Source organism: Lissotriton helveticus, chromosome 7, assembly GCF_964261635.1.
Source record: "Lissotriton helveticus chromosome 7, aLisHel1.1, whole genome shotgun sequence".
NCBI lineage: Eukaryota > Metazoa > Chordata > Amphibia > Caudata > Salamandridae > Lissotriton > Lissotriton helveticus.
In genome coordinates, this window is record NC_136068.1 from 98,102,022 (window position 1) to 98,123,814 (window position 21,793).

General features: G+C 46.6%; 1 protein-coding gene across 2 annotated transcripts in view; it reads right to left on the reverse strand.

Moving 5' to 3' along the window:
* Window positions 1-21,793, reverse strand: part of LAMA5 (laminin subunit alpha 5) — a 346,280-nt gene that overhangs the window by 84,558 nt on the left and 239,929 nt on the right. For both annotated transcript variants that reach the window (XM_078651602.1, XM_078651601.1), the window contains exons 41-47: window positions 15,742-15,978; window positions 14,670-14,783; window positions 13,384-13,511; window positions 10,939-11,019; window positions 10,623-10,837; window positions 8,628-8,728; window positions 4,739-4,919 (exon numbers count right to left, since the gene is read on the reverse strand). In XM_078651602.1, coding sequence (XP_078507728.1) covers window positions 4,739-4,919; window positions 8,628-8,728; window positions 10,623-10,837; window positions 10,939-11,019; window positions 13,384-13,511; window positions 14,670-14,783; window positions 15,742-15,978 — 1,057 coding nt within the window. The remainder of the gene's footprint in view (window positions 1-4,738; window positions 4,920-8,627; window positions 8,729-10,622; window positions 10,838-10,938; window positions 11,020-13,383; window positions 13,512-14,669; window positions 14,784-15,741; window positions 15,979-21,793) is intronic.

Sequence of the window (21,793 nt, forward strand, 5' to 3'; positions counted from 1 at the left end):
CTTGATGGAGTCTGGAATGAGGCCTTGTTGTAGGGAGCTGTTGATGATTTTGGTCCAGAGAGGGAGGAGCAAGGGGATGAAGTCTTTTACAGCATTAGCAGGTAGAGGGTCTGTGAGGTGATTAGAGGGCTTCAAGGTGCAGAGCAGTTTGTGTATTGCTTCTTCCTAGTAGGTATCGAAGTACAGCCAGGATGCCTTGTTTTTAGGTTGAGTGTTAGACATTCTGATGTGGTTGGGGAATCGGCTTACATCCATGATGAGGTCATTTCTTATGTTGTCAGTCTTTAGCTTAAAGAAAGCAGAGAAGGCTTCACAGTGTGGGGTGTCGCTTGTTGTGCTGTTTGATTGTAAGGGTTGTGTCTTTGTTTGGGACTTGATTAGTTCGAACAGCTTTCTTGGCCTGTTTTTTGCTTGGTCCAACTGGCGGCTGAAGAAGTCCGACTTTGTGCGCTTTATTTTCCTGAAGTAGGCATTTCTCTTGTTCTTAAGCCTTTTGCGGTGCAGTGCTGAAGGGTCCGATCTCCATGTGCGCTCTGCCATTCGCATAGTACGCCTGTCGTCATTGAGTCTATCATCATACCAGGGGTTAGAAATTTTGGTGGAGACTCTCTTCAGTTGCAGTGGGGCGACTTCATTGACTATTGTATTCATAGAGTCAAGGTAGTGGTCTATCAGTGAGTGAACATCCGACGTTCCTGAAGGGGGAAGGAGGCGATTGCCGATGTGGGGTGGCAGGGTAGAGGGGTTAAGATTCTTCATGTCCCTTTTCCATGTTTTGGATTTGATTGGTTGAGCCGGGTTAGGTTTAACTTTTTCATTGATAAAGAAGGTGATAATGTGGTGATCTGACCAGTCGCAGCGTTGTATCGCCTCCAGTTGTGTAGCGTTCTCTTTGGCAATGATGAGATCGAGTATCGAGCCTTTGTCGTGTGTTGGTCTATCGCATATTTGGGTGAGGTCAAGCGCATTAAGGAAAGTTTTGAGACTATTCACCACTGTGTCTTTCTGATCGCTCCAGTGGAGATTGAAGTCACCCAGGTAGACTTGGGTGGTCTGCCGACCGGCATTGGAAGTGATCATGTCCATGAGTTGTTGGGTGAATATGAGATTGTCACCAGGGGGGTGATAGATGAGATGTAAAGCACAAACTTGTTTGCCCTCGCTGGTGATGTCGAGGCAGAGGAGTTCACAGGAGGAAAGGGAGGGGGAGTTGACTTTCGTAACGGAGAGGTTGCTCCTAAAAATGCATGCAATTCCCCCGCCCGTCTTGCCAGGAGATCTGTCCAGCCTGATGATGTGATAATTGGGGGGGACTAGTATGTCCATAATCGGGGTAGAGGCTTCAGTAAGCCACGTTTCCGTTAGAATGGCTAGGTCTAGATCCATAGCTGAGACGAGATCAGCGATGTCGGAGGAGTGTCTCTGGGCCGATCTGCAATTGAGTAGGATGCATTTGAGTTTGGGAGAGAGAAGGGTGGTCGAGCTTTCTAGTGTGAGGGGAATTTTTCTGAGGTTGTTAGGGACGGAACCTCTGTTGTTGAGTGTTGGGAGCCTCAGAGGGTTTGTAAGAATTGTGGGTATGGGGATGTGTGTGTTGGATATGTGTTTTACCGGACCTGGGCCATAAGAGCGTAGGAGAGAGCATAGGTCGCGGTCCGACAGTGGGTTGAGGACACGACGGGGGCGGTGGGAGTTATTGCGAACGGGGATAGTCGGCCAGCGCGGGTGTCGTTGGAGGCGAGGGTATGTAGGGAGGGTGCGTCGTTTGTAGGGTAGAGGGATGGTGGGAGGTAGACTGGGCTGTGAGGAGAGAAGGTCTTTGATTGCGTGGACATATTTTTTGATTTGTAGAATATCCTCTTTGACTTGTTGGAGGGTGGATAAAGTCAGGTCAGGAGGTGGATTGGAGATGGGGTTGGTGGTGAGAGCCATTGGTGAATGGTTGAGTAGTGAGCTGGAAAGCGGGCAGGGTATCGAGGGGGGGGGATATACTAGCGTTGTTGGAAGGTTCTGTGGTGCTAATAAGTGGGATGGCATCCAAAGTGTGGGCGTGTTTGTGGGCGAGGGGTGTGGGTGAAGTAGGTGAGGGCGGTGGGTGGGAGGCATAGGTAGTGCCGTCAGTGGGAGACGGTGCCGGAGACTAGAAGAGAGAGTGAAGGCTGAATACAGTGGGGGAGACAGGAGGGTAGTGAGGGCTGAGAATAGGAGGTGGGAGAGAGGGGGATGCTAAGGTAGGGGAGGCGGTATGTTCTGTATGTTTTGTTGGGAGGGTGAGAGTGTCGTGGGTGGGAGTGGGGAGGGAGCTGGGGAGGGAGAGGTGTCCGCCGTGGGGGGGCTGGGAGGGGGGGTGAATAAACTCCGAATGGTGGTGTGTACAGATGGTGGCGTGTTGTGGGTGAGAGATGTTGTGTCAGGTGTGAGAGTGTCGTGGGTGAGAGTGGGGAGGGAGCTGGGGAGGGAGAGGGGTCTGCCGTGGGGGGGATGGGAGGGGGGGTGGATAAACTCCGAGCGGTGGTGTGTTCAGATGGTGGCGTGTTGTGGGTGGGGTTGTTATGTCAGGGGGGAGAGAGATGGGGGGTATGAGTGGGGGTAAAAGGGGTCATGTTAGAGGGGCGGCTAGTATATGAGGTTGAGAGATTTGTGACTGTGCTTGGGGAGTGTGGGGCGTTAACAGCAGGTGGGCCATTTACTGGGGTGCTGGGGGTAGAGGTGTTATAGGCGGGGGCGGCGACGTCAGGGGTGATAGTGCTGGTGGAGTTCTGGGTGGGGGTCCGCAGCTTGGCAAGGTGCTCTTTGAACTTGGGGAACAGGTTGTCTAGTAGTTCCAGGTTCTTGTCCGTGGATTGAATTAGGACAATCCCATTATTGTAGATAGTAATGGTAGCCCTGCCAGGGAGGCGGTGGGAAGGTGTGATAGAGAGAGTTAGGCCATGAGTTGTTTTCCTGGTGGTGGAGACGGTGAGTAGGGTTAGGAACGCTTTTCTCCATTGGGCTCTGCGTGAGGTGTGGAAGATGATATCAGTATGCAGGGCTCCATTTCCCGGTGAGAAGTAGGTGTCGGCAAAGGGTGTTTCAGGGTGCGACCTCAAGAAGTTATGTTTAAAACGTTTAGTGGCTTTTTTGGTGAGGGTGGAAGGGTAGTTGATTCTAAAAGTGTGCTTGCCGTTGAGCTCCATTTTAGAAAGGCTGTGATGTTGGGTGTAGGAGATAGGACGACAATAAAAACTGTCAGCCGTTGGTTACAGGGCAAAGGGGTGACACTAGTGAGTGACCAAAAGAATAAGAGGTAGAAGTCAGTGCAATCCAGGAACAAACAGTGCGTAGGTGCAGCTTACGTAATGTATCCTATGTGCGAGGTAGCAGTCAGCTTACACCATGTACAAAATATGAGAGGTAGAACCGGTTAGGTGGAATCAAATTTACACATCAGAGTGTAAGAGGTAGCAGCGGTGTAGTCTAGGTGTAGAAAGTGGCAGGGTGCAGCTTACATGACTAAACGAAGTGAATGAGGTAGTAATGATCAGTGCAACAACGTGAAGTACCTTACATCGAAGAACCAAATAAATGAGGTAGCGAACAGTGAGTGATAGTGATGGAGGTGAGATAGGTGCAGCTTACCACATATACAGTATAAAAATAGGGCTAAACTACTAATGAATTAATGAATCCAATATATGTGCAAACAAATTACTGCTAATATCAGTCAAAAATACAGGTAGCAGAATAATACTGCAATAATAGGTATAGGTACAAAAGTTCAAAATACAGGTATAAACATAATACTGCACTAATAAGCAGACATTCTTTCATATATGAGGTAGCAATCTGTGCATTGCAAATGTTCAAAATTTAGGTAGAAATATAATACTGCGATAATAGGCCAACATTCTTTCACAAGAAGGTCTAGATACATAACTGAGCACAGTACTCGGTAGTTGAGCTTAGTCAAAGATGATAAGTTCTTAGTGTGTGATCAGGTAATGATGAAAATGACTAGTCCAGGATGGCCGCCCTGAGAGAGATTAGTCTAATCTAACATGGCCGCCAAATAGGTGTAATAGAGCCAGTAGTCCTCTGTTTGTTGCTGTTGCTTAGATAGCAGAGAGGAGCAGTTTCCCTTCAATCATGCAGGCAGGGAGCATAGTATCTAAAAACCATACTGAGCATCATATCCTTTTAGGAACCCAAAATAAATGACCAACTGGAACTAGGGGGGCTTCAAATTCATTGACACAGAAATTAAGGTTTATACCAGTCCCATATGGAGACTTACTACATGACATATGTGTAGCTCTGATGCTCTTGTGAGCCCACCTCTAACTGTACGTATGAGGGGGTGGGCTGCCCTAGCCAGAGAGACAAGTCATCTCCAAGGAGCCTGTCCTCTATAATCAATGTTATGTCTGAAGGGATTAAAATCAAATGCCAGAGAAACACTCAGATGCCACGCAAGGGGAAGTATTTCAGGACAGGGGAGGGACAAGTGATGGGGCTAAAGTGTAATCAGAATGTCTGCTGAGGCAAGGATTCAAATCTAAACAAATAAACAACTTGGGGTTATTTGGTTGCTTCTCACCACTCAAATAATGGAAGAGGCCTGAAAGACTAAGAGTATAAGGGTGTTGTTGAATACCTCTAGCATTTACTGTGATACGCCTCAAGATCACATGACTTCTCTTTAAGTGATATAGTTTCAAATTTTTGCAAATGTTATGTCCACGGCATCTATGTTACTCACTTGTGCAGCCACTAGCATCAAAACCCCAGTACCCAGGGGCACACTGCTGGCAGCGGGGGCCTCCTACACCCGGCTTGCAGCTGCACTGGCCTGTCAGAGAGTTGCAGGTTGGGCCCATTGATGCCACATCACAGTCACACTTCTGGCAGCCGGTGCACCCATCAAAGCCGAAGTATCCATCCTAGGGGCAAATAATAGCAAGTTAAGTTTAATTAATTGAATTTATTTTTGTATAGTACAGGTGCAACAAGACACATCTTTGGAGAACTGGCAAGACACGGTGTGCCGGAAGGAATGAATGGGCACAAACAGGAGGGCTTATACTGGGTGGCACAAGTTCATATGTTTAATGAAATTAGTGGGTTTTGAGGAGTTTGTCCCGTTGTCTGCAGTCTCACGAGATGAAGCAGGGGCGGCCTTAGGCATGTGCAAGCTGTGCACCTGCACATGGCCGCCAAACCCCAGGGGCCGCCACGCCAATATGTATCTTTAATATAATAATCCTCTGAGGATGGATACATATTTGCGTGGCGGCCCCTGGCAGGGATTTGGAGGCCTCTGGCTCTGTTCCACTTCCAAACACCCTGAACCCCCCCCCGTCTTCACTGGCCTCCGCGCCCGTGTTCCTCCTGGTTCCTGATTGGCTTCTTTTTTTCCCCTACCCACTGCTGGCCTGCTGGTACAGGCGTATATAACATTGCAAGCAAAATGAAGAGAATTAGAGAACACGAATCTGGTTATTCGAAACGAAGGAGAAAGGTGGCTCAGCAGGCTTTCGTATCGTCACAGGAAGGAGCAATCCTGAACTTTATCACCCAAGGGAAACCTAAAGATGGAGAATCCTCCGGCCAGAGTACTGCTGATGCACTAGGTAAAACAGGTGTGGACGACCATAAACAAGAACAAGAAAATGATGATATCCATGAGCAGAATGATACTCGTGGCGGCCCCTGGCAGGGCTGTTTCCAGGCAAAGAGGCTACCGATTCTTTCTCTGTGGGGGGGCTGTGGGTCCGGGGCCCATGTCATGTACCTTACGTCGTGTGTCACAATATACCCTCCTCCTCCTAAATGTTATTGTTCTGAGATGAATTCGGAAGGGTAGGAGCAGCCGCAGGTACTGGTCATCTAACGCCTTTTCTGGACGTTTTATTAAAACACCTTCCTGCGCTCCGGGGGGCTCCGCCCTGCACAGACCCCCTCTTCCGGGGCCCCCTACCTACGCTCCCTGTCCAGGGCCGCCATGAGCCTAGAGCCGCCCCTGGATGAAGAGACAATAGCAGGGAGATCGAAAAGGTGTTCGCCCTTGAGTGGTAAAGGACTTTCCTTGCTGAGCTCGGAACACCGAGAACGGCCATTGGAATACTGCCCATAGAGGGTTGGCTGTTGGGAAAGGGCGTACCAATTTGGAAAGGTACTGAGGAGTGATTGTGGGCCGGGCATTAAGGACAAAGCAGAGTTTTGAAATGGAGTCTCGGGTTAACAAGCAATCAGTGAAGCAACTTCAGTACTGACGGTTATAACGTTTTCTCAAGCTGAAGAAATGTAACAAGCAAGTTGTGTGCTGAGCTAGCGTGTTTAGGTGGGATGCCCTAAACAGATAAAGTTGCAGTAGATGATGCAAATAAGAAAGAGGGATATTAGGTGGCAATTCCACAGCAAAGGGAGAAGCAGTCGAATGAGCAGAAGGCGATGAAACGTTCTTCGTTGCACAGTTTAGTGGTAAAGCAGACTCATAGAGAAGTCATACCTTTCTGATCTTAATTGGAACACTCTTGTTCATAGATGTTTGTATCAGGAGTACCCCATATGCCTATAACATGAGTACCATTTCTTAGTTTTGTCTGCAGCAGACAGCTGCTGTTGAAGATATATTGTCTACAATAAAAAACATTGATTGGAGTTTGAATCAGCCCCTTGCTTATGACTGAATAGCTATCTTTTCTCGCTTGGATTCTACACAATGGCTTTCCTCCCTATTTTGTGTTCCTTTTAATCTTGAAACAGCTCTTATCAGTTTAACCCCTTCCGTACGGGGCTGTCCCCCCCACCCCCCCGCGGTGCTCGGGGGTCAGGCGGGGGGGGCGCGGACGGCGCTCCGGTGCTCATGACGAGCTGAGCTTGTCATGACCACGCCCGTTCCAATGGAATGCTCAGCACAGTAGGGGAATTAGCCCAGCATGCGAGCGTTCCATCTAACGGGCGCGGTCATGACGAGCTCAGCTCGTCATGAGCAGCGGAGCGCTGTGGCTCATGACGAGCTGACCTCGTCATGAGCACCCAAGAGGTTAACTGGACGAATTGCATCCTTCCACTGATGTGTGGGGACATACCTTATTTTTATTTTAGTAGCCCAGGGGAGTGCAAAACATTCTTAGCTGCTCCCTTTCCTGCCCCCCTCGCTTTTTGCAAGGGTCTGGCAGCTACATACTGCTAATGAGCCACTTGCTTTTGCCAATTTGTTTCTGCGCTTTTAACTGAAGTCTCCATTAAGGCCCTCCCACATTCTTCTTTTAAACAACATTTCATTTTTTTTAATGCTTGGCAGGTGTACTCTGCTACCGGGGCTCTTGCTTCTCCCATTTGCGTGGTATTCAGTGTATACTATTATTTTTAATTTACTATTCTCTTATGGCCACTCAAGCAGTAAATTAAATTAATTATAAAGCATATATAAAATTAGTCCAAAATATCAACATGCATGAGCACGGTGGCTGCTTAAAATGATTTTTTCTTGTATTGAGAAACACCATTAATTGATGGCCACTACACAAGAGTGAACACCGTAGCTGTCTTGAAACGAATTTTATTGTTTTAAGAAAAAACATGCAACGATGGATTCCACACTTCTAATGATGTAGCAGCTATCTTGGAATTAGGAACAGTCACCCCAGGACAGCTGTCATACCCTGCGTGTGCCAGCCATCGGTGGGGGGAAAACAAGCACTGACAAAGTCCAGAGATGTCATGGGCGAGGCCTACTAGCTTTGCCAATCCTTGTTGCTTTATTGAATCTGTGAAATCTGCTCTTTAAGCCCTGGTGCAGTCAGTAGTTTCTAGGCAATATCCTAGGAGGGGGTCTGCCGTTTACTGGTGTCCCGGGGCCAATATAAATAGGTGCACCTCAACTGCATAACTAATGGTTTTATCGAAAGTTTGGTAGATGGGAAACTCTGTCAACCGATGGCGGGCATCCTGTTAGCCGTATACAAAGTGTCATAGGCTATAAAGACCTTGTAATACGGAAGACGGGACAACCACCGCATTAGTGAGTGAGCATCCCATGTGCCAAACTCTACATAAGGGACCAAGTGACTCTGTTCATAGCTTACTCTAAGCCACCAGTCATGAACTGTACAAAAACCTGATGGGGTCTGTAACAAGGGTTACACAGTGCATCAGAATTACAAGTGATATATAAACACCTTCCTCCCCATTTGCTCTTATCCCATTTCCGATGCAAAAAAGAAGCTGAAATCACTAGAAGGGAAATCTTTCCAAATAATCCATGGAATTCAGCGCTGGAACACTGATGTCTCCACCTACTCCCAACTTCTCATGGTCCTTCTTTCATTAGTCCTCTAATTCTGCATCCTAGACTTACTGCTGCCCTTGTATCAGTAACTAGGTGAGAATTTACTGCATTGTATATCAGATACACATGTATGGAGGACCAAGGAGGTTTAGATTCAATGTGACACAGCTGCAGGAGCTGTACACAATAGCAGAGTTGAAAGGATACACCCCAGGTGTGTCCATGCCACAACTGGTAAACAAACAAATAGGATCACTGCATCAGCCATTATATACACACAAATATCAGTGCCTCATTCCAACTGCATCAACACAGCAAGATCAACACACAAAACAGCTCAGCATGCATACTGTACCTGGCACTGGTCACAGCGAATCCCACTCACTCCTGCCTTGCACAAGCAACGCCCGCTCCTGGGGTCGCACAAGCTTGTACCACAAGGAGAACAGTCACATTCTGGAAAAAATGAAAATAAGTTCTCAATGGCACCTTTACTGATGATCACTATATCTCCTGAATGTCCATCTTCTAAAGACTTTACAATAATAACAGATATGCTTGTAACAGAATACTTTAGACTCACAACTTTTTGAGGGTTAATTTTTTGTGGGATACTAATAGAATGTTGAAAGGCCATCCCACTGCATGGACCAAAATATGTATACAGGATCAGATTTTTTTTCAGGTTAAAAATTGGAAGTTGTCACCATTAATAGTGGGAACTTTCCCTAAGCAAGATTAGTTACAGCTGTTCACGGTGTTTGGAGCAAGGTATCAGGGCACAAATAGGAAGATACAAACAAGCAGCGGATCCACGCAGTTTTTTTGGGAGAAATGTGGAAGGTGTCCTAGTACTGATATAGCACAAGCTCTGTTCCTCCAGTCTGTTTTTATTTGAACTTTTACAACCTAACTTAACTGTCAAGCAACAGTGCAGGCCACTGTTCACAGCAATAAGGGGATGTAGAAATAATGTCACAGGAGGATAGAGCGTGTCGAGATCAGGTACGGAAGAGAGGATTTCTACTATCAGGTCAACAGGAATGAATGTGCCTCTTACTAGGTGACATATTTCACCTTTTCGAAGAAAAGGGAAACAAGGAACGATGGCGCTTACTCTGATCAGCTAGGTCTATCTTCTCATTATACATAGAACAGCTCAGATCATCTTCGAATATTTAAAAAAAAAAAAAATATATGATCAATCACTTATTTTTTAAAGAAAGGAGATTGAAGACAATTACAATGAACAAGCACTAGCAAGGCTATAGGCCATGCGCTGCCGACAGGCCTTCAGGTTTTACTAGTGTTTGTTTAGTTTTGAAATATGTTTGTAAAATGTTTTTACACCAACCACGCAAACGTCCATCCCCAAGATTGAATTCATGCGCATGCATAGGCGGCCATCTTTGAATGTTTTTCAAGTTCATTCAAAGATGGCCAAAAATACACATGCAGCCGAAACGACACATGCATGAGCCCCCATGCTCACTCCAGGGTGGCCATCTTTCAATCATTTTAAAGCACATTCAAAGATGGGCACCGCATGCAGGTGTCCCCGTGGGCTGCAGAAAGATGCAAGTGGTGACAAGACCAGTGCAAAGCGTAAAAAATAAAACCACTTTTATTTTTAACCATGAACATATTGGGTCCAAGTCCCTAGCACTATGCCGTACACATTTTTGTGTGGGAAATGACATTGTCCTTTGGCAGAATGCCATCACTTACTTAATAATAACCAATGACTGAAGTGGGCTGATCCATTGCCCCATTGTGTAGTGGACTGAAGAAAAAGGCGAATGACACTACAACAGACCAATGGATGAAGAGGGCTGCTTGAATGTCCTTATAGGCAAGTAAATATATAAAATTGTATTGCAATCAAAAGTTCAGAATTAATGCCAGCCATAACAAAAGCATCTGAAGAAGTTGTTCAATGTTGTGTGATGTAAATTTCAATACTACCACAAACACTCCTCATTGTGGTTTTGATTTGTTTGGAAAAAAGAGCAAACGGCTATCCATTACAAACTGGACTTTACTGGACTCTGAAATAATACTTCAATCCCAGAAAAGTATATGGTGTGTGTAAACATAACCATATACAGAATCAGCCTCTACAAGCAGAAAAGATACTCAGGGACAACTCAGGATTCTGGCGAGTATGTAGCTGCTCCCTCGTTCAAGCATGCTAAGATGCACTCTTCCATTGACTACCAAAATGTACTGGTTTGATATATCACTCGAAGTACAGGGTGCTCAAACATTTCAACTTCTGAATGTAGAAAGATGTGAACTCTCAGAGCACAAGTGCAGAGCAAAATACCCCTGCATGTGGAGCAACACTTACTGGTGCAGTTTTTGGCCACGACTGCGTCGCCATAGTATCCAGGAGCACAGAGCTCACAACGTGGTCCCGCTGTGTTAAACATGCATCCAACGCACACCCCCGTCCGGGAATCGCAATCATTGAACAACGCGTTGCCGTCTGTGTTCCCACTGCAGTTGCAAGGCTGGCAGGTGCTTCCAATCACCATCGGGTTGCCATAGTAACCTGGTGCACACCTTTGAGAATAGTAACAATTGATTATTTCACCAAAATCAAAAGCCAGAGAAAGAGAACGTAAAGAGAAGATAAAGCGAAGAACAGAACTGTTTGAGATTACCGTTCACACTGGGCACCCGCATAGCCAGGGTTGCAGAAGCACTGCGTCATTGACCCCTTCTGGACACATCCCATGGCAAAACTTAAGGAAAGAAAATGGGGGATCATGAGTGACCTCAAAACTTATACTTCAAAGAACAACAGCTTGCAACATCCACTTCCAAAACTAGATGGCAGGAGTGTGCAAAGCATGTTAATCTACAACCACACATGCTACAAGCAGAGTTTCCACTGTGAAGGAACAGAAATGAAATTTACTAGGAAAACCAATGTGTTAAATACAGTGAGAAATTAAGAGAAGATGAGAGCTCTTGATACACTGAAGATAGCAAATGTATTAAGACAAAGGATGGAACACATACGTAAGGGAATCTGAAAAGCAGTCAAAGGAGAAAGTAGTTTAAGTCAACAATTACAGAGAATGATTGGCCTTCAACATCGCAATGCAATTTCCTCCCTTGTACCGCAGTCTGGCTTTACCTTCTTGAAATCTGCACCCTGCTCCACAATGCCCCATTGTAGGTCAGTCTTTAGATCAGATAATGGCATACACTTACTTTTAAGAGTCCCAAGTGCTTTCTAGTAACCTATGGAAAAATGGCACCAGGGTGCTCCAAGTGCCCAATGACAATCCACTCCCTTCCAGAATAGGTGGCATACCCCATTTTGTCAACTGTGCCAAAATTAAACCATAAGAGGGCAGCATTTCCCAATTCCTTCAGTACCTGTAGTTCCCAGTGCATGCCAGCAACTCCTAGTGCCTGATGGCACGCTACTGCGTCTTAATGCTAGTGCCTCCCGGTACCCACTGGATATCAGTGCCACCAGCCAGCAAGAAGGCCCAGCAAGTTAAGCTCACGTGGCTGATATCTAGTGAGCTGGAAATCATGACTTTGAATCTTAGAAATGCTGATTTTGCTCTCTTAGATTGATATGTTGAGTACCATTACACTAGATAGTGTCAATACATGCTACTTAGAGCGCTTCAGGACAGAAATGTAGCATGAAGTGCTACTATATAAAAATAAGCTATTAGTTCCAGTACTTCACAAAGTTTTTGGGCATCTCTTAGTTCACTCCAGTACACCATGGGAGGTCAATCCATTCAAAGTATTATCTAGTACTAGTGCTTGCCAGTACCTTCTATTGCTCAGGGACATCCAGTGTTTCAAAGATCCCAATTGCAGCTCATCCCTTCCCAGTGCCCCTTGCACCCTCATTACCTCATGCCTTAAGCTCCCAATAACCCCTGGCATCCCCCATATGCAACCAGCTACCTCCATGCCCCCTCACTCATAACATATTGACGAATTCCAGTGCCACAAAACTGGCCCAGACTCACCCCTGCCTGCAGTGTTGCAAATTCCTACTAACTGTCCAAAGTAGCTTCCTTGTTATAAGGAAGTAAAAAGATTCCTTATGAACAAGTTCTTACCTTAATAGGTTATTGGATTGTCTGCTCTAATGCATTGGACTAACACCTTTAAACCCTGCGCTGGATGATATTCCATCTCGATATGTACCAGTTATTTTCTTATTATTTTGCGGACTCCGTGTACTCGTAATCGTTCTTTTCCTGTGAGTTCTATTTTGTTTTTCTGTCTGTATTCCTATTTGACACTTGTTCTGCAACTGTTACCTTCCTTTCCCCACAATTGTAAAGAGCTCTGATATCCCTCGGGATCATTGTCGCGCTATATAAAAATTTATAAAACAATTAAATAAATAAATAAATAAAGACAAAGTCCTGGGCCTTTGTGCAGAATGGTGAAGCGACAGTGAGCCTTTGTATTCAAGAGGTACAGGTTCCTGGCCTAAAGTGTTGTCTGTTAATCTTCTCCTCTGTGTTGGGATCAGTCACAGAATAGTTGGTACTCCTGGCTCCTGCATTTCGACATAAAACACCTCTCCATAGCAGTAAAATATTGGACAAGTGGCAACCCTGCCTTAAAGCCATTTGAGACGCCCTTGGCAGATTCCACATATCTGTAAATTGTAGGTAAGCCCCTAATGGCAGAGTCCTGACCCCAGAGCTGCAACAAGCAGATCTCCAATCTCTGAGCAGTGAGAGATACCCTGCACACCTTGTCATGTACAGTCCTCACCTAGGAATACAATCAGGAAATCAGCACCACACTGGAGAGGCCTCAAACCTTCAAGTCCCATATGAGAAGACTGAGGTAACACCATACAAGAGCTCCAGATTTGGCAAAATCACAGCTGTGGGAGATCAGTGATTAAATGTGAACAATATATAAGTAAAGGTGGCTGAATATGGGGGCACAGCTGTTACTTCACTCATCACCCAGGACAATTCACTAATGTTTTCACCAGTGTGGAAGTAATCCCTGGTGCTTGTACATGCTTCTAACTCGCAAGACTCACAACCGAGGAGGTTGAGAAGTGGAAGGTGCACAATAATCCGTAGACGGGAAAGAAGACCTACTTGTTGGAAGCCACAGAGAGGGGACAAGGGCATCCGGTGCATTGTAGAGGCTTCTCCACAGTAGTGTTGCCTAGGAACCCTCCTTTGCACTTCTCACAATGGTCCCCTTCTGTGTTGTACTGGCAGTTCTAAAATAAAAAAACACACAAAATGCCATTAGGTCACATCCTGTAATTGTTTAACACTAACGGCTAAATTCATCAAAGACCCGTTTTGCGAGTCTAATAGCGATTCATAAGGAATCGCTATTAAGGACTTGCAAAACGGGATTCATGTAGGAATCGCAAAATAAATTGATTCCTACAGCTTCCTTATTTGCGATTATCAAATTGCTAATCGCAAATAAGGAATAACTCCCCATTCATTCCTATGGGCCAAAGGCCCATAGGAATGAATGGGGAGTTATTCCTTATTTGCGATTAGCAATTTGATAATCGCAAATAAGGATGCGATTTCAAGGGTGCAGGGGTGTCCAAAGGACACCCTGTAGCGCCCCTGAAATGTGAATTTACACTGATGTTGTGCACACACATGTCCAAAGGACATGTGTGTGTGTAACATGCAACTTAGAAAAATGCATTAAAATGCATTTTTCTAAGTTTTCGCTATTTACCACGAGGTTTGACTTTGTGGTAAATAGCGGTCCTAAATTGCGAATTCGCAATTTTTAAAATGTTTCATGAATGGCATTTAAGGAATCTCTAATAGAGATTCCTTAAATGCTAATCCTCGCAATTTAGCGAATTCTTTATTAGCGATTTTTGCATTTGGGATGATGAATCCCAAATGCAAAAATTGCACTCGCAAAGGGCCAGATTCTCAGAATCTGGCCCTTTTGCGAGCGCATTTCGCTTGATGAATCTAGCTGTATATTAGGAAATGGGCTTTCAAGTATACCTAGGGGCAGCAAACCTTCTGTCAAAAATGCAGTTTTCTTTCTCTGAATTTAGGTCAGTTGTAGACGTTTTGGATCATAAAATGAGTGGCAAGGGACAGTCGCTTGATTGGCACTGCCAAATGTCACCTCTCACCCCTATTCCCCCGCCTATTCATCCCTACGAAGAACAGGTGATACTTGGGAGAGAATTTGTTTTCAGATATGGAACAATGCATGTGGGCATCCAGTAACTGTGGGTCCACATGCCATTGTCCAAATACTCTTAATAGCTGGATTTATGTGGGCGGAAACCAGCTGGGAATGCCCACGCTGGCCGCGGGGTATATCTGCACATACAAGTGGCCACTGAATAACCAGGTCCTACGTGGAAACAAACTGGGGTACTTACGACACACACGCCTGTGCCAGGCGTGCACTGATCCGAGCGTCCGTTGCAGTTGCAAGGCAGGCACTTTCCCAGGAAGAGCCCCTTGGTGTCTCTGTAGAAGCCTGGAGCACACTCCTAGGGTGGATAACAAGTATGCAGACATCAGGGATGTTACAAATCAGGACATTGGAAAGTACATAAGACATGAAAATGACACTGGATGAGCTATGTGGCACAATACGACTTAGCGAAGTGAAACAAACGCCCTGACAGGCGGCACTCCTCAACCATCCAATGAGTCAAATCAACCCGAAAAACACAAAGCCTTTTCATTACAAACAAACAAACCTAGACAGCCCATGAGCTCCTTTCACCGTTACACTCTTAGCAGCAATAACTTTAGGACAGGGAATGGTGCAAACATTTTGCTCTCCATGATTCAAAATTCAAAATGTGCATAATTCAGAAGCAAAACTCAAAATATCAATTCAGAATTTCGGAAACCAAATCGAAACATTGATTGTAGAGCATTATTGTGCATCCACAATTCCTCATACAAAACTTGCCACCCTTCATTCAAACGGTTACTTTTTCCCTTGTGTTTTTTTTCTGCCACTGCCTTCCCAGGATGCTGGGAGCAACATTTCACAGTTTTAAAAAAGAAATTCGGCAGAGGTCTAAAAATTCCATCACTGAGCAAGACCTACTCATTCACTCATCTCCACCTGCAAATGCATGCTAAAGATCTCCAAAAGGTTCATGCTGGACCACCGATTGGGGTCGTGTCTAGACAGGACTCCCATCCCTCCAAACCCACATCTCACCTTCACTACCCACACTGTAAGTAGGACTCCTCCAGGCTCCCTTACCCCCTATCTTGGCAAAAATGCTCCTTTGTACTTCCCTCCAGGCCCTACTTTATAATCTACCACTGAAAATCCATAGCTCTCCTTCCCAAACACAGGGCAGTCATACACTTTGAAGTTCTCTCCCTTCATGCACACTTTTACTTAGCAGGTATACCCGGACACCTCTTTAAGTGTTGTATGTGTCATGAAACCCACCTGTAGCTCTCCCATGTCCTTCAACGTACCTGGCAGGAATCCCCCCTATAGTTGGCCGGACACATGCACAGCTCCACATCTCTTGTCGGGGCGACGCTGACTTGGTTGATCTCTACGGAGACTTCGAGCACCACTCTGCGCAGAGACACCAGGGATGAAGGCTGAGAATTCAAGGCACGTATCTGCAGCTGCTCCAGATTGGCCAAAACCATCATGAGCTCCTCGCGGGACACAGGATTGTTCGTCTCGGTGTGTTTGAAGTTGCCCTAGGAAAAGATCATAATCCTATATGATGGAGGACATCGCATGCAGCTTCTTTGAAATCCATCCACTTGCCCCAGCGGATACCTGCATGGCCCACCCTTTCCTTGCAAAAGTCACATGAACAAACCTTCAACATTTCTTGATTATTCCAGTCGCTCCTGTTTAAGGCAACCTTTCCTTGCATCGAAGTGAGTTGCCACCATTCCCACTCCTCTCCCAACTTACATGCTGTTTGGCCATCTTTCCACACTGCCTTGTCTGCAAACTTCTAATCCCAGCCTCACCCACCCTGCACTGTAAGACCAGGTGCACAGGAGGACTGAAGGACTGTCTAGAACCAGCTGCCTGCCTTTCTAGCAACACTACATTTCAGCAGAAACTTGATTGAACCTCTGATAAGTGAATTAGTTAATTTACAAATTATATATACAAACAACTGTCTGAAGGGGCATTCCGGCATTGAGGCCTCATGACAAAGCAGAGACATGATCGTGAACAAAGAGCATCTAGTGACATAATTTAAATGTAAGCTGCCTCTTTCCTGCATTGCAAATCACCCTTCCTACGCTGATGGTTCTGCCACTTGTGTCTGTCCAGGAGGCTCATCACTTTGGTGAGCAGAAAACGTTAGGCATTTTATTGGCCGAACCGGGCAGGTAACTCCTTGATCACGATTAGCCTGCATTTTGAAGGTGCACACTATGCACCGGCAAATGTGTGATAGTATGTGGTTAGCAAATTAGTGGGTGCGTAACCTGCATCCAGCTATGCAAGAATAGGGACGAACGTTCACATAATGCATGGTATTCGCCATTGACACAAGCTCAGATAGCACAAATATGCTTTGTGCTCTGGCAATTTACAAAGGTTTCCTAATTATAAGTTGTAGGAAGCTGGCTCTTTATATGATATATCAAAATGAGACATATCGTGCAAACGGGAGCGGCTCCGCCATAATAGTGGAGGAGCCACACCCCGCTAAAAGATGCCCCAGAGCAGCAGAAAAATAAAATGGCAATAAAGTGGATCTATAAACATTTTATTTTTCAGTAACCTGCCCTGAACTGAGTGTCAGGAGGGGGCAGGACAATTGCTGCTGAATGGCAGCAGGGAGCTGTGCACTTATGCGCATTTCCTTTGGCCGTCCGTCTTGCGACACACAGCCAGACATGCACATTTTAAACTTCTCTAACCTAGCTGTCTTAGACAGCTGGGTTAGAGAAAGTGCAGGCCTCCAGCGCTCTTGAGAGCGCTGAGAGAGGCCACTCCCTACAATCCTGATACTTCCCTCATGCTGTGCGCCAGGATTGGGTAGTGCACTTTCCTGGGTCTGGAGCTTTGAGGAGAGAAGACACCAGAGCGAGGAGGATGTCGTGTGCCCTATTTGCTTTCTACTCACTATTTTACAGAGGAGTGCACTGCTTTATAGTCGATGCAGTGCTTGTGATCAACAGCAACACAAGCTACAAAACATATAAAGAAGTATATTAGACTGTTTAGCCTGCAACAGATAGACGAGTCAGTCGTTGCACCAGGTCACAAATTTTGCCCAACGTCCATAGTACATAAACTTTGTGGATGGGAGGCGCACTGCAACGTGTATGTCCATCACCTCTATGGATAGGTCAAAACTACTCAGCTGGTGCCGATCTATCTTTATGCACTGAGGTGTACAGTGTGGAGATTCGAATGAACAGCACTGCTGTTCTGCTGTGTAGGAAGCTGGCTCTGTATATACTATACCAAAGTGAGGTATAGTGTGCGCAGAATCCAGTGGAACCCAAAAGATAGGCAGAGGTAAAGTAGATAGCACCTCACTCTCGCTTTGTGGTAGTGTGGGCAAGCAGTAAGGCTTTATCCGAGGACAGTGTTAAGCATTTGTTGTACACAGTCAGCAAATTAATTTACACACTCAAAGACTGAACTTCAGACCAATTGTTTTTGTATTTTATTTTCTAGAACCAAGCAAGCCTCGCACAGGTAAGCAATAAATACTTTACAGTAGTAAATGCTGATTGTAACACAGTTTTGAATTGCAATTATAAATGTACTTTGATTTGATTACAGTAGTGTTACTGATAATGCAATGCTTTTCAGAATACAGTACATTTACTTTGTATAGGATTTTTAGTAAAATTACAGGTAAGCTACTTTTGAGATAACTTTTCTTACAGAGTGCAGTATGCCTGGATACTGCACTGGGACATTTCCTGTAAACAGGTAATTAAAAGCGTTTTTGTTGATTTATACAATCGTAAAGAATTTCTTTAGGTTTTCCGACTCCACACTTAGAAACCTTTCATAGAAATACAGTCAACATTATCCTATGGAGGACAATAGTATTATCGGTTTAAAGGTAAGTACTTGGTTGTGGGAGTTTGTGTACTGGGGTTAGACTCAGGGGTCACCCAGGGTCAAGGATGCACTCTTGTTACACCCTCAGCTGCACTAGGGCAGCCGGGTGCACAGTGCTGAGGCCGAAGGTTATCCAACCGGGGCTAGGGGGCTGCCGGATGGTGGCTGCTGGTGAGCAGGCCACTGGGTTGTGGAAGCAAAGCTCCTGGACTTAAGCTCTGGGCAAATGGGGGGTTAGGCCAGCATAAAAGATGCACCCTAAGCGGCACTGGGGCGGCCAGGTGCAGACTGCTGTTTTGTCGTCAAAAGCCCTGTAGCTTTTAATGGGGAGTCTCCGGTTTGCAAAAGCACTGCAGGCTCAGGGACGAAGGTCTTCTGGGTGCGACCACCACTTGGAGAGGTAAGTTGGGATCTTGGGGGTTGGTTAGGCACAGTCGGTTGGGCCACCTAAGGCCGTGGGGTGCCGGGTGCAGGGGTGCCTTTTAGGATCGGATCTTCTTACAAGCTCCTGGTCGCGGTTGGGGGGACATTACGGTTTGAGGCTGCAGGCGTTGGCTGGAGGCAGGTTAGGGGTCGCCGGATCTCGGGTCAGGATTGCCGGGGGGGGACTGTATCTTAGTGCTGGGCCCCTTGAACTTGGGCCGTGGGCGGCTGGTGCAGAGTGGTGCACATCCGGGGATCCTTGCGGAACTGGAGTCTGTTGTTTGAACAAATCTGGTGTTCACGGCAGACAGAGTCTTTGGGATTGAAGGCAGACAGGTCCTCTGGGTTTGTCGAGGTTAATGGCTGCAGGACACATCGGGATTACGCTGGAGCAGGTTCGAGGTGGAGACAGGTCGGTAGGGCTTGGGCCAAGTCAGTGGGCATTCTCCACTGGTTAACTTTGGCATGGCTGTTCGGTCCTTCTTTTCTTCTTGCAGGTTCTTGTCTGAGGAAGTAAGGTTCAGGGGTGCCCCTAAATACTAGATTTAGGGGTGTTCCAGGTAGGTAAAAGGTTGGGACCAATGGGTCCCTTCCCTGAGGTAGGTACACCCCCTATTATGCTACTCTCCAGTGGGAGGGGGTTATAAGCCTTTCCCTGGTTGGGTGGGAGATGGGGTTATAAGCCTCTCCCCAGTTGGATGCAAGATGGCGGGGACTGAGAGTTGTGCTTCACCTCACCTCCCCCACCTGAGGGGTGGAGTTGGCAGAGGTGGGCACACCTCTCTTCCTCACTTGTTTTTCCTGCCGGGTCTCCTGCCCAAAGTGGGGGTCAGAACCAGTGGGGACCAGTTGCTGAAAGCAGCAAGTTGCCTGTAAAAGCTCACAAAGGTGGCAAGCCTTTGAAGCTTCCCCTTCGTGGACCCTACTCATCCCGGGAGAGGAGGCGTGCCACCTCGTCGCAGGATGTGCATTGTTTCAAGCCCCCCAAGAGCAGCAGGCTCTCGACCCAGGGGTCCAGAAACATGACTGGTGGTGGCAGCTAAAAGCAGCCACTCAGCCTGGACACTAGTGGTAGGTCGTTTTTCAGGGGGCATCTCCAAGATGCCCTCTGTGTGCATTTTTCATTAAATCCCACACAGGCATCAGCGTGGGTTTAATGTGCTGAGACGTTTGATACCAAACTTCTCCGTTTTCAGTGCAGCCATTATGGTGCTGTGGAGTTTGTAATGACAAACTCCCAGCACCATATACTCTTAATGGCAGCACTGCACTTACAATGTCTAAGAATGAACTTAGACACTTTACAGGTACAGGGCTCATGGACCTGTACCCTCACCACTGGTATAGGGCACCCAGCTAGAGGGGTGACTGATGTATGCCAGGGCAGTGGGTTGGAGGCATGACACATAGGGATGTGTGCCATGTCGACTCTTCACTTTGTTCTGCACCAAGACACGCAGCCTGCAACGGTAGTGTGTGTGTAAAGGTAAAGGGCCTCTAAGGGTGGCACAATAAGTGCTGCACCCATTAGAGCTCTTCCGTGGTCACAGTGCCCTGGGTACCTGTGGTACCATTTACCAGGGGCTGACCTGTTGGCAGAGATGCCAATTGGGTACAGTTTTGGGGAAAGAACACAGGCCCTGGGAACCTGATTGGTAGGGACCGAGAGAACATCAAGACAAAGTGCATCAGTAGTCTGGTAAAAAGTGGGGGGAGGAGGGGGTTACTGCAACAGAAACCCAGCTTCTCACATGCTGGGACAGCAGATCCTCCACAGACATAGAAGGTGTAAAGGGCAAATAATTAGGCTCTTCAGCTTCCTCTCCTAGCTCCCTCTCTGAGCCCATGGGGATGATCTGAACCCAGTACCTCCTATCCTTCTTGGGTACTTGATGAAGTAGCTTTAGAAGTGTCAACATGTACAGGAGCCCCACGGAAGACGTAACGGGTAGCCTCCCCAGCCAGAGCCGATGCATACCTCACAACCGTGGGTCCTGGATGGGGTAGGAAGAAAGCCTGCAACTCGTCAGGTTGGCCTCTTATCCACTATCAAAGGTCATGTGCCACCTAATCTGGCACATGTATGTTCTCCGTGAGGTGCCCCATGTTCTGAGCTCACTGATGGCGCAGGGTCCACTGAAAAGAAGTGCCAACTGGCATAAGACACCACCAGGATGCACAAGGCCAGAGGACCCTCAAACAACTGGCCCAGATCCCCGGAATGGACCCAAAACATCTGGATCATATCCTGAATGCCACAGCGGGGTGGGAAGTGTTTGAATGCCACTGTGTCCTAAACTGCCCTTCTAAGGAGACTGGCTTACTCTGACCCGAGGTGAGATTTCGGCTCACCGACACGAGACTGGCCATATTGCTGCTGACACAGCCACCATGCCCCCTCAACTCTATGACTTCCATAATCAATGAGACCACCCCATTGCAACTGAAAAGAGTCTCCTCCAAGAACTCCAACCCATGGTACGATGGCAGACTCAACAAAGAGAGACGGGCCATGCGTATGGCAGAGCGCACCTGGAGATCAGCCCCTTCGGCACTGCACCTTAAAACTCTGAAGAAAAAGAGAAACACCTACTTCAGGAAAATCAAGCGCACAAAATCAGAATTCTTCAGCCTCCAGCTCGACCAAGCAAAAAAACCGACCAAGAAAACTGTTTGAACTAATCAGTACACAATCCAAGGAACAACCCCAACCATCGCATAGCACTGTAGGTGATACACCATCCTGTGAAGACTTCTCTGCTTTCTTCAAACTAAAGACTGAGAACATAAGGAACGATCTCCTCAATGACGTAAGCCTTTACTCCAACCCCCACAGCATTACACCCAATGAACCAAAGAACCATGCTACATGGTCATCCTTTGACACCTACTCGGAAGAAACAATTAACAAACTGCTCACCACACTGAAACCTTCTAATCACCTCACGGACCCCCTTCCTGCTAACGCTGTAAAGGATTTCATCCCACTACTTCTACCACTCTGGACCAAAATTATCAACAGTTCACTTCAACAAGGAC